The following is a 12,454-nucleotide window of genomic DNA, read 5'->3' on the forward strand; positions in this document are numbered from 1 at the left end:
GTCGTTCCATTCTGCGACGCCTCGTGACCCCCCTGGCTTACGGCCAATGAACAACCGACATTCTCCCCCCCCCCCATCTATCTTGAGCAGAGTTGATCCAACGCTCGCTTTCCGCATGCCACGAAACACCTCTCGTCAAGATGCTGCATTAATCCAGCGAACGCGACTCGATGTGGCCTTTACAGCTCAGTCGCGTTACCGCTTGATACAAGTTGATTCTCCCCCCTGCTGCCACTGTGGTGCTCTAAAGGATTGGAACACATTCTTCTTCATTGCCCCCACTACCAACCTTCCCGAACCGCACTCTCCGAGTCTCTTAGTCAGCTGGACTCTCGCCCCTTCTCCCCATCCAAATTGCTTGGTCCCTGGCCCAATCCAGCCCAGCAACGAAAAACTGAAAGCTCTTTTGACATTTCTGGACACCATCGGACTACGATCGTTATGGTGAAGGTGCTAAGTATTTCATTCCCCACATCCCGACCAGCGATGGGGTAGAGTATCGCCTCTGGCGATGAACCTCACTCTTCATCTCAAAATAAAGTTGTTGTTGTTGCTGTGACTTCCGTTTCAAGGAAAGGTTGCGAAAAGACGAAACTATCTTAGAAAAAAAGAAACTATCTTATCTGACCTTGAGAGTTCCCTGTTTGCTGGAAGAAGGAATATAGCCCCCAACCCTTTAAGTGATAAAGCATGCGCAGGGATTTGGTCGTGTAGACAGAGAGAATGTCTCCAGGCTTTGAAGAAAAACCGAGATCCTCACATATTGTATGGTGCCTGGGTGTTGGATTCATAAAACACGGTAAGGTTTGTAGTGTCTCTTAGAATGAAAATTGTATAGTGTTCGATTAGATTATGTCACGAGGATGATTTTATGATAGTTAAAATGATGGTGTATTCTCCTCTCTTGTTTTGATTATGAATATATTTTTTGTAGTGGTATAGATGTTATTTCCTCTTGTGTTCTTGTCGTTCGTGTTCCGTAGTCTTCCAGGGTCTTACATGCATCTATCGGCACTTCCCGCTATTGCAATGATGGTGGTCACGTATAGGAATATTATACTTTTTATAATGAAAGTTGTAATTTTGATTGTAATCGTATTGATTAAGAATATCTTCTTTAATTAAATGTAGTGTTATAGATTTTATTTGTGAATGATGAAAGAGCTGATGTTCTGAGGCTGGAACAACATAGAAAGGACAAATACATACAAAGCCTAAATTTTTCTAAGAAATTAACGATGAAAGATGAAGGTCACTGAAAAGGTTAGCCAGCTGTAGGACTCGAACCCACATCTTCTGGATTGCCGGTCCAGGGCTCTACCAATTGTGAGAGCCAATCTGTAGAATTCGGCCTCACCGTCATTGCCATGAGCCAGCAGTGGCGCCGCTACATGCTTGTAAGCGCGTGCCATGTGCTGTTGTCAGTTCTTTCATCGTACGACGTTCATCATCATACGTCGTTAGTCTGTTGGATCCTTGCCTTAGCTCATTCGGCCCTTCATCACCCAAATTGCTAGGTATATCTTTCCAGTCATTTATTCATTGTATGTATCATACCAGAGTGCTAGTAAACTGTCTGTGTGTTATCCAAATGCCGTATTCCTGAATCTTATTTTGAGTTTGGCAGATAGCCAGGGACATCGGGTCCATTACCAGCGTTAACACCTTTCTTTACCCCTTTCCCTTGGTCTATCTTGCCTCACATGGCGCAGCCGACAGGATACCGCAAGTGATTCTTCAGATTTTTTACTTCTGGTTGATACCGTATTATTTTTTTTGCAAGCACTTCGACTTTGAAGTCTTATGCTTTTCACGTAGTTCGAAAGGCTTGTTGGGTTTAGGCTTAGCCTCGTCATTCGAACGCATTGCATTGCATTTTTAGAACAGTTCTATCCCTTCGTAGCTTCTAGTTCACTTTTTGTCACGCATTAATTGCGTCTTTTTCGTTGCATTTGTGCATTTTTTTTTTCAGTTGTTCGCAATTTCGAACGCGGTTCGATGTTCGAGTTACGTTCAGCTGGTAACAGCTATCTGGAGCATGGTGCAGTATTGTTTCTGTCTCTCGGTTTTCGTTGTGTCCTAACGACAGATATGGTATTTTGAGTTTGTTCTTTCATGGAAAGTCCAAAGGTGTTGAGACTTCTTTTGCGTCCAGCACAATTGTTGTTTGAAGAGTGCGTCTTACGTAATGTCACACTCCCAGAGAACGCTGGTCCTCGTCAAGCAGCAATTCTCATCATGGAAGACGACGAAAGGAGGAAACTTGAATCTACGAGTGATATTCCCACCAAAAACGACAACGAGGAATACCAAACATCATCCGAAGATCAGGATGAACAAGTCTCATCAACAAACAAAACAAGTAAGAAGACACCTACCGCGAGTACACCTACACCTCTGCACCGATCACCATCGATCAGTTAGCTGAGATTTTCAAACAGGTGGTTTCCACATCACAGAGAACAGTAACCACCCCTGACCTTAGTCAGACACTGGAGTTCTTTTATGGCCGGCCCAACGATGATTTTCGCGCATGGCTTTCATCAATTGAGGTGTTACGTATCCAGTACGGTTGGGACGATTATACCGCTTTAGCCATTGCAAAGAGTAAGCTTCGTGGTGCGGCCAAGGATTGGGACGATGGATCCGGAAGAAGTTGTGTCACATGACGAGACTGGGTCAAAGGTTTGAAAGATCGATTTGATTATGATCCAGATCTACCAGATTGGAATCGTGATTGTGAAGCTAGAGTCCAGAAAAGTGACGAATCCATCTGACTACTCATCCAAAGATCAAAATACTCTGCAAGTGCCCTTATCAGCTCAGGGAACGTGACAAGATTCGTTACATCACCATGCACAGTCAATTATTTTACACATTTATTTGCTCAAACAAGGTGTATTCTTATAAAAACACCCTTTTCTATTCCGCAAAGAGTGCAAAAAGTGCATTACTAAAGGTGTAATATCGACATACACCACGTCTTATCCAATGTGGATCATTAAGGGTGTAAAGTGGAGTGTTGAAACAGGTGTTTTTCCTCGAATGCACCTTTTTTACACCCATTTGAATTGGGAGTATGGTGTTAAAAATGGTGTTTTATTTCGCGCGAGAAAAATTATGCTGGTTTCACAGCTCCGCTAAGCAAGTAATCACGTTATAGACGATAACCTGAGTTAAAAACACAATATTTGACAGGGAGGGATGTGAGAAATTTAACTTATACCTTTGACTCGTTGCAAACGTGGGTGTTAATTGCAAAAACACATTCCCGCCACCGTTACAAACGTTATCCGCCCCACCACGTGTAACGAACGTGCCCCAACAAATTTTATTTCAGTATATGATGCATCCGACACGCCAATATAGGCTACTGAGGGTGCCCCAGGTCTCTTTATGCCTCTGCACTCACGTTGGTCCCACAGTGTTAACAAGCTAACGAGGCGTGCCTGCGACGCATCGCACTCCGGTTTAGGTTCTACGATGGAACCACGGCTGGAAGTGTACCGCGTTCGCGGTGCTGCTTGCCATAGAAGCAAGAACGTCGAACTGTATGTCTCGGCGAGTGGTGTCGGTATGCTGCCGCGGAAGCTCCTATTACACTATTTGCGAGGGAATATTTGCTAGCAAATAATTCCATCATAAAAGGTGTTTTCAATAGAATACTCCCATTTTAAGGGTGTTTTTGTTTTTAAACACCCATTATAATAGTGTTTTATTAGGAATACACTTAAGCAAAGGGTGCATTAGGAAACACCCATCATTTGAGTGTAAAGGCAACACCAAAAAGGTGTGCGCCATGGGACAAGCCATTTACACCAAAAAAGTGTAGAAAAGTTTACTGTGTGGGTCTATAGGGCGAGGCAACGAAGACCAGTCTCACTTCTTACTACATGTCTACTGGATGTGACTGTCTCACTCTGATCAAGCTGGCACGACAGATCGAACCTTCTCAGAAACACCGTGATCCAAATTGGCGTCAACAAGGAGCCAAGCCAAAGTACTACACGAAGAAGGAACATCAATGTCAGCAAGGCTTTTCGTCCACATCACAGCCTAAGTATTCACCTCGACAAAATGGTGAGCAACATTCTCCTACTTCCACCAAAACATCGGACAAATGAAGCCAAAAATACAAAGACACAAGGGACTACGCCAAACATCAAGACAAAGACAAGAAACACAGCTACACTGCTTCAATAAGACACGACTTACCATCTAGACAACCTGTGAGACCCGTAATTGAAATTCTTGTAAACAACACACCGGCCGACGCTCTGGTTGACACGGGTGCAGACATCTCAATCTAAAAAAAAACAGGAAGCAGAGCTTTGGAGTATTAACATAAAACCATGGAGTGAATCAACAATGATCGCCGTCGATAACGAGTCCATGCCGTTCGGCATGGAAAACTGCATGCGAAACTGCATTCAAACAAGCTCGAATGCATTGCTCTTCATTGGGCACTCACAGACAAATTTCGAATTTATGTGTACGGGTTGCCTATCGGCCATGTTTGAACAAACAACTACAGTGTCTCCTTAATGACCAATGCACAGGAAATCAATAGAAAATTTGCTCGCATGGTTCTCGATCTTTAAGAACTTCCTCCGAAGATACACCATCGTCCGGGAAAAACCAATGTTGTCGCTGATACTCTATCACGCATCCCACAACCTTTGGTTGCGTCACTAATTCTCACTGCCGGGAATTATCATCTCTGCAATCACCAACAGTCAGATCCGTCGTCATTAGAGATTTTTGAAGTCCTCAAAAATCCCAATATTTCTTCTCGCAAAGCTGAGAACATGCGGAATACATTCATGTTGTCAAATGGCAGACTCTGCCACGAAACCACTCAACAAAACGGACTGACAAAAACAAGGATTGTCATACCAGAATATCTTAGGAAAAAGATATTGCTTAAGTTTCATGATAAACGTGGTCACATGGACAAATTCAAGACCAAAAGCAGTATTCTGAGTAAATACTGGTGGTCGTCCATTAATAAGGACGTCAAAGGGTTGTAACATTTGTCAGCGCTTCAACAGACAAACATCGAAGCCCGTGGGATACTTACATCCTCGACCAATTCCCACACAACCTTTCACCACAATATCCCTCGATCATATTGGTCCACTTCCGGAAACAGGAAATGGAAACAAGTACATCATTGTATGTGGTGACCACACTACACGATTTGTAGTAACACAGGCTGTGAAATCAACATCGTCACATATCACACCGTTCATTAAGGAAAAGATCAACACAACTTTTCGTATTCCTATGACAATTGTTTCTGACCAAGGTTCAGGTTTCATGAGTCAGAACATGGAAAGATTCCTAACCACAACAGGAATTGAACACACGACTTCTTGTCCTTATTTCCATCAGGCAAATGGTCTTGTGGAAAGATCTGTAGCCACCATAAAGAGTATTCTCAAAAATATTGCTTTGAGAATTTTTCAAAATGGGACCAATACCAAGCACCACTTCTTTCATAAACACTTCAAGACAAGGTTCTACTAGATTTTCACCACTTGCGGTCATTTTTCCTTTGCTTTTCACTTTGGGTTACTTCCACATTTCATAGTTACTCACGCACACAGCCACACTCAAACACACGCTTACATTGTTGCTGTTTAGCATTTCCCTACTACTGACCTCTTCAGAAAAACTTTCTACATTTGGAATTTAGTGTCTTAGTTCCGAATTTAGTCACTTCTTCGCACTATTTTGCTTCATTTTCTTATCACTGCATGTACTGTTTATGTACTGCATGTTACAATGCTATTCATGCTATGCTGTGCTATGCCATGTACTACGCACTTTGTACTACGAACTTTCTACTTCAGTGTTAACAAATTCACAATGTGATGTGATGTATGATATTCTACTACTACGTTTGAGGGTGGATTGCTAAACTCTCTTAAATCTAGGTTGTTCTGCATTTCAGGACAAAAGATGCTGCATGCTTCTGCCAAGGGCCCTGGCATGAATCATCTTCTCTCTTTTTTTATCCTGTTTCAGAACAGCTTCGATTTTAAACTGTTAAACTTCTGCATTAACGCTATGCTAACGTTTCGTTTTTCCTCACTGTAAGCTTAGCTCAATTGGTAGAGCCCTGGACCGGCAAACCAGAAGATGTGGGTTCGAGTCCTACAGCTGGCTAACCTTTTCAGTGACCTTCATATTTCATCGTTAATTTCTTAGGCAAATTGAGGCTTTGTATGTATTTGTCCCTTCTATGTTGTTCCAGCCTCAAAACATCAGTTCTTTCATGTTCAACAGTTGCCGCCTGCGTCGATCCCGTCATATGAATGTGTGTATGAGTGAGCAAAAATGTCAGAGTGAAAGGAGGATGAGTGAGAGAGAGTGGCTGGTTTGTCCCTTCAGATGACGCACCTTTGGAAGTCACTGAGAAGGCTGTTAGCTTAGCTCAATTGGTAGATCCCTGGACCGGCAATCCAGAAGATGTGGGTTCGAGTCCTACAGCTGGCTAACCTTCACCTGATTGGCATTACAATTGGCACATTTCCCTGCACAATGGACTTTAATAAATATATGTCAACGTGTACTTTTTGTGTATGACTCCTCTTTGCATGTCATAAGCGCACGGACAACCCTCCGCACACGCGCGGCCCGCCGATAAGCCGGAAAAAATACGCGAAGGATCCAGGGGTCAACGGCACAGGGCCTAGGGGTCGAAGTTGCTAACTCATCACGTTTTTTCTTCGGCACCTCCTTTTACTACTAACCGCGTCACGCACGACTTCAAATGCATTTATTTTTCTTCATCCACCAATGGTTTCAACATATTTTTCTGTCGCCATAATTCCAGATATCAAATGTCACGGCTTGTTCGATTTTAGACGGAACTAATTTCATTGGAAAATAATTGCATTTCTGAGCCGCAGGTGCACCATCTTGGCGGAATTCTTAGAACCTGAATAACGATATCGAAGCATGCAGCTGGTTTGTTCGCTTCATGGGAGAAGGAAATGTTAGACAAAGGCTGATTTCAACATCTGACGCAACATCTGACGCTCAAATTGTTTCGCAACACCTGTGAAACTAGTTCTGACGTAGGTGAAACAATACCTAAATAATGTTATTTCCAAATAGCCGCGGAACCAGAAAATTGTTCTGAGAACGTCTAATTATAATCTTATTTTACGTTTAGCTATTGCTTAATTTTCTTATTCTATTAGTCTACTGTTGTATCGCGAATTGACGTCTGTACTATCATTGTTAGGTCAATGAAAGTTCAGTATAAAAGCGTACTGTAGACAGTGAACAATACAAATCCGCAGGGACTATCTGGGGATCATTTAAGATGAAGTGCTTCGTGGCGTATTGTCTGGCGATTTGCGGCTTTCTTGCCCATCGTAAGTGTTATCGTATATTGGATAGCCGACAGATTTGCATACACGGGTCGCTTATGGACGTTCTTCGACTGTTTCGTGCATCTTTTTAGTTGCGATTTCATATCAATGACTGTTTACACTTCCGAACTAAAATTGAGTGTTCTTTTCTGTACAGTTCAAGCTTCTCTCTTCGTTTGCGTAGGGCACTTCGCTGATGAACAAATTATAGTAATAACGACAAAAGGATCAGTTTATGCGTTCGTTTATTTAGTTCAACTCAAGTGATTTACCGGCTAGAAAAGCGACCCTCAACTTATGTTCTGCGAGGAAGCCCGCGTTCGTAGCAGCGTACCTCACGTAACGTACTTTTAGGGGATGCAATTAAACATGGAGTGACCGACAACTTTATTTTAGTGATGATAACCCTGTATTCACACGAGTCAGTTTTCTGCCGGCTGACGCTCAGGCGGCAGGGAACGTCACCGCTCTCTGGTGCCACGTGGACAGTTCTGAATTGGAACGCCATCGATACGTGGCTTTACCGCGAAAGCGGTGGAACGACACACCGGCGCAGCAGCTTCGGAACAATTATGCAATGCATAGATAGGTGCCTACAATGTAGTGTTGCATAGGAAGGTTTTTCTCTGCGTGAGGCGAAACAGACACGGAATACAAAGCATGAATTTTATAAACGCGGATATTTCTTTCGCTGGACAAACGTTGACTACACATAATCGTTCGCTTGCACCTTTCCAATACATGTATAAAACCATAATAATTAGAAGCTACTCTTCCTACGGAAAGGAAAATAAAAATTGGTTTGATTTAATTTAATTTAATTAATTATTGACTACCTGTAGCTCGACATCACAGCGTCATCGCCAATCGATCACTTGTCAGCACGCTATCGCGCCTATATTGGTGCTCAGCATCGAGATACCCTTCATTTGTGGAAAATAAAATCGAATGTGACAACGTTTATTCTTAAAATAATCCGGCAGGCGTTTGGGTCGTCCACACGGAGATTTGGGTTAATGCTGTTTTACATTCCATAGCGCTTCTTCAGAATCTCTTCTTTGGCCCATATCTTGTCCCGTTTCTCACGTGAATGCACTCTGCGTCATCCACAAGGAGCGCAAGTTCTATAAGTTATTTCTTTCATTGGTCCATCCTACGCTAGACACAGACGAAATGCACAAGCGCGAATACAGAAGGGATCGGAAAACTGACAGCCGCCGGGAAACTGACTCGTGTGAATGCTAGAGAACGAGCGGGCGTCTTCAGACGCGTAGTGACCTTGTTGATCTTGGAACTCCCCTCACTCCTTCCCGACTTGCTGCCGGCACAAAACTGACTCGTGAGAATACAGGGTAATTGGAGAGTTTCATCGGCAGGGGCGATACCCTACGCAATCGCTGGCAGTAATATGGTGAAATATAGTAGTTAGCCATAGACTATGAACACAACACAAGCATCAGGACGCCCAGTTGCATACATTTGCTTTTCTTCAACTGCCATTATTCAATTTAATGTTTGATTGTACCTTATTGCCGTCAAAATCTCATTACTGTTAAAAGTATTTTTACGCCTAATAATCATTTAATCCCCGATCGTCTCATTGCGTTCAAAAGTCTTCTCAATTCTGTAAAAACGCATCAGGTGAATGCGCTGAGCAACTTCTCTCAGTTGTAGGCAACAGTAATTTCGCTCACCTCTCAAGTCAGAAAGATGTACTGCGCGCCCTCGCTCAGCTGTCCGGTACGAATGAAGTTTCACATTAAAAATTGCAAAGGCTCAAAATGTCTGCTCGAATGAAGTTACATTAAACCAAATGCTATTTCAGCTGTTTCGACGTTTGTCCATGTTGGTTTCTTGGTCACGGTCGCCGCAACCTTGCCAGCCAGGATCCGGCGGTCGGCAATGCGGATAGGCGACGGAGAGCCACTGTGCCTGCGCCAACTATCCTTGATGTGCGCAATCACGTCCGCGAACGGGGAACAAGTGTACCCGTTGTCAATCTCGTTCGGCGAAACTAGCTTTGTCCGCACCTGAGGGCACTCACGATCGCTGCCTAATTAGGGTTGTGCACAATGTGGATCCTGCGTCAGTGCGTTTGGGGTATTAGTGCATCCGAAGTACGATTTCGCGAGAACGTGCAAGAAACAGTTGCATGTGTTACCGACACATTTTTTTTTACGATGGACCCCGATGTAAGGCTCGCGTCGAAGTTAACTTGAAGCCCGCTCTAGCCTGCTAAGCAGGAAGAAAGCCACCCTGCAACGCATAGGAGAAAACAACGCCTTTACAACGAGCGTCACCACTCGAACTGTAATTAGATTAGCAAAACTACCTCTGCCGTTATTCTTACTAAGCACCACCAGGGTCCAGAGGCCAGAATGGCGTTCAAGTTCATTCTGATGCGAGCTGTACGGCGAGTCTTGTAATGTAATTTTGCGTGCCACACATGTTCTCTTTGGTCTCTGTGTTCCAGAAATTTGCACGAAGCCTGCAGAGGAGACAACGCTGTCCATCAGCACGACGACTGATTTCAACTATGATGACTACGAAACTCAAAGGGACTTGAAAAATTGTACAAAACTATCCCCTGTGCTTAGTACGGTAAGGTTCTTCGTGCTACAGAAATAGAGCACGGAAAAACCATCTATTAGTACACATCGGTTAAGCGGAATAACCGCCTTCGTGTGGACGTTCTTTGACGTGGGCATTTCTTGATCAATTGCTAGATCAATCTATTGGTCAATTGCTTCGCTTTATTCCTCGAGAAGCAGGAGACAGCCAGCACATCTTGCTCACTGCATAAAACATAATTACAGTCGACTCAGCGTTACGCCTGGAGTTAATTTGAGGAGGCTTAGGGGAAATGGCTATTTGAAGGCCATCGTCGTTTACAGCTCTGACCAAATTTGTCACTGAAAATGCGGCTTCTTGCACATTTTAATAACCTTTTCGCTTTTTCTGACACAAATGATTTTGGTAACTGGCTGCGCGTTGCAGGACGCATCTCGACCGCTTTCTTCCTGTGCGTGGTTTTATCTTACGAACAAGCGAACGTTGGAAGGAACCGTTAAGGTTAAGACTTCCTTGTAAGCTTTTCGTGCCTTGTCGTATGAAATCGCTGCCTTGATGTTACTATGGCGTCACGATTGATACACAGAGTTTAAGATGTACTACAATTGACGAATAAAACGTGGAAATGCGAAATTCCTAATAGCTGTGCAATCAATGATCAATGAGTGTTCTACCGACCCGCCCTGATTTTAACCTTACCTTATGGTATCTTCGACTGGCAGTACCCCAATGCTTTAAGCCAGAGCGCTCCGAGCTGGAAGAAGAAGGAAGATGGAAGAAAGAAACAATTGCCGAAGTTGTTGTCAGAGCAGTCCGTGTTGATTAGTTGAAAATAGACCGTTCTACAATGATTCTTTGCTACCAGTCGAAGATGCCATTAGTGATGCACAGACAATGTTGATCTTCGTTAAGATCAGTGATTTTTCGGAGAAGGATGATATGTAATCTGGTGTGGGTACTTAAGTGCCGCAAACACAGAAATTCATACCAGAAGTGAATTCCACGCAAACACTCACAAAAGGGAATTTACTGAAAATTTGCATGAATATGTTGTTCACTCTGAAGATTGATTGCTCACAGCCGTAGCAGCCACGTCTCATGTTATGGTGAGGCATATTGGTAAGCAACCTTGTCACAAGCCCAAAAGGTGATAGACTGGCTAATACCCGCAAAGTTACGATACTATTTGAGCGTGCTTCGTCTGGTTCGCTGGCATGTTCTGGTCTCACTATCGTATTCAGTTGCTAGAGCTTTACTCACAGTGGTTGTTTACACACGTTGCAAGAGCAGAAAAAGCACACTTTAACGTTTATTTTTTTATTTTTCTCTCAGACCAACAAGACGTACCAGTGCAGTCACCTGTGCGAGGAAGGTGGATACGCTGATGAAGAGAACGGAACGGAATGCATGGTGCGTTATTCGGTACACGTGCAGCTCAACCAGCTCAACCAAGTCAACAGTTTTGTTAGGTTTAGGTGCATAGTTTAAAAGGCACATATGTCCGTTAAACACAGCCGAGCTCGCATTACCTTACGTGTCGTTCTGTTGCAGGTTAGTCGCCTTCAGAACAGCACGTTAGATCATGGGGAAGTGGGCGAGACACAGGTTGGTATCGGTGACATGTTTTGAGGAATAGCTCACAAGCTATATTTCTATCAATCTTACGTGCATTACAAAGCCACCTGTTTACCTAGATGAAGTGGGGTTGGCTAAGCAATTGCAGTCCCTGTATATCACAGGTTGTCATATGCAATAAATATGGAGTATACCACTGCACAATTTACATTCGTTCAGCTTTGCCCTAAACTATGAAGCTAAAGACTAATTTCTAGGTACACAGGAAGAAGCGCGTTAGTTCTGAGTGCCTCTTTGTTTTTCGAAACTTCTTTTGTGAACTTATTTCCTGAAAATCTGGAGACACAGTTAGTTCAAAATGGCAAGTGTATATACTAGCCCCCTCATTAAGCGCCTACGGTTTAAATTCCAATATTAGGAAATAGCCTACTCTATGTTGTCGTCGTTTCTCGTCTATGAAATGCATTTTGCTTCGATTTAATGAATGCTTGACATTAACAGTCGGTTATCTTGCATTTCAGGGAGGTGGAGGTGGAAAGCATGGAAACGCGACACGTGTGTATGTCTTCGTTAATGGGACATGTTGGAATGGCACGTGTATTGAGAAACGGGAAAGAACCACAGAAAGCGCTACTCACGCCGTCAGTACCAGCACTGCTTTGTCGGACAAATTGTGACTTTGCTGCAAAATGTGACGTGCATAAATGCATTTCAAAATGTCTGTTTTGCAGTGTTGCTATACTCTCATAATTCATCGAAGTTTTTTGTAATGAATCAGAAGGAATTCTATGGAGAGTTCTGGAATACTTTTCAAGTTTTTCAACAATGCGAACAGCACCGTCAGAGTAATATAGGATAACGTTACACCAACGTTACATCAGACCAACATTGCCCTGTGATTAACACATGCCGAGTGATTAACA

The 12,454-nt window shown here is 43.3% G+C and overlaps 1 protein-coding gene and 1 long non-coding RNA gene across 2 annotated transcripts; both read left to right on the forward strand.

The window, feature by feature from the left end:
* The first annotated feature begins 1,461 nt into the window (after nt 1-1,461).
* On the forward strand, nt 1,462-6,577 carry LOC135392984 (uncharacterized). Its single transcript, XR_010422355.1, has 2 exons — nt 1,462-2,362; nt 3,858-6,577. It is a non-coding gene; the product is annotated as an uncharacterized LOC135392984 (long non-coding RNA).
* Nucleotides 6,578-7,298: 721 nt separating this feature from the next.
* LOC135392985 (uncharacterized) lies at nt 7,299-12,252 on the forward strand. The gene is made up of 5 exons (XM_064623595.1): nt 7,299-7,388; nt 9,859-9,986; nt 11,289-11,366; nt 11,508-11,561; nt 12,053-12,252. Exons 1-5 carry the CDS (start codon nt 7,337-7,339, stop codon nt 12,206-12,208), a joined length of 468 nt encoding a protein of 155 aa, XP_064479665.1. The 5' UTR covers nt 7,299-7,336; the 3' UTR covers nt 12,209-12,252.
* The last annotated feature ends 202 nt before the right edge of the window (nt 12,253-12,454 follow it).

The sequence above is a fragment of the Ornithodoros turicata genome, chromosome 4 (genome assembly GCF_037126465.1).
Source record: "Ornithodoros turicata isolate Travis chromosome 4, ASM3712646v1, whole genome shotgun sequence".
NCBI classification, from domain to species: Eukaryota; Metazoa; Arthropoda; class Arachnida; order Ixodida; family Argasidae; genus Ornithodoros; species Ornithodoros turicata.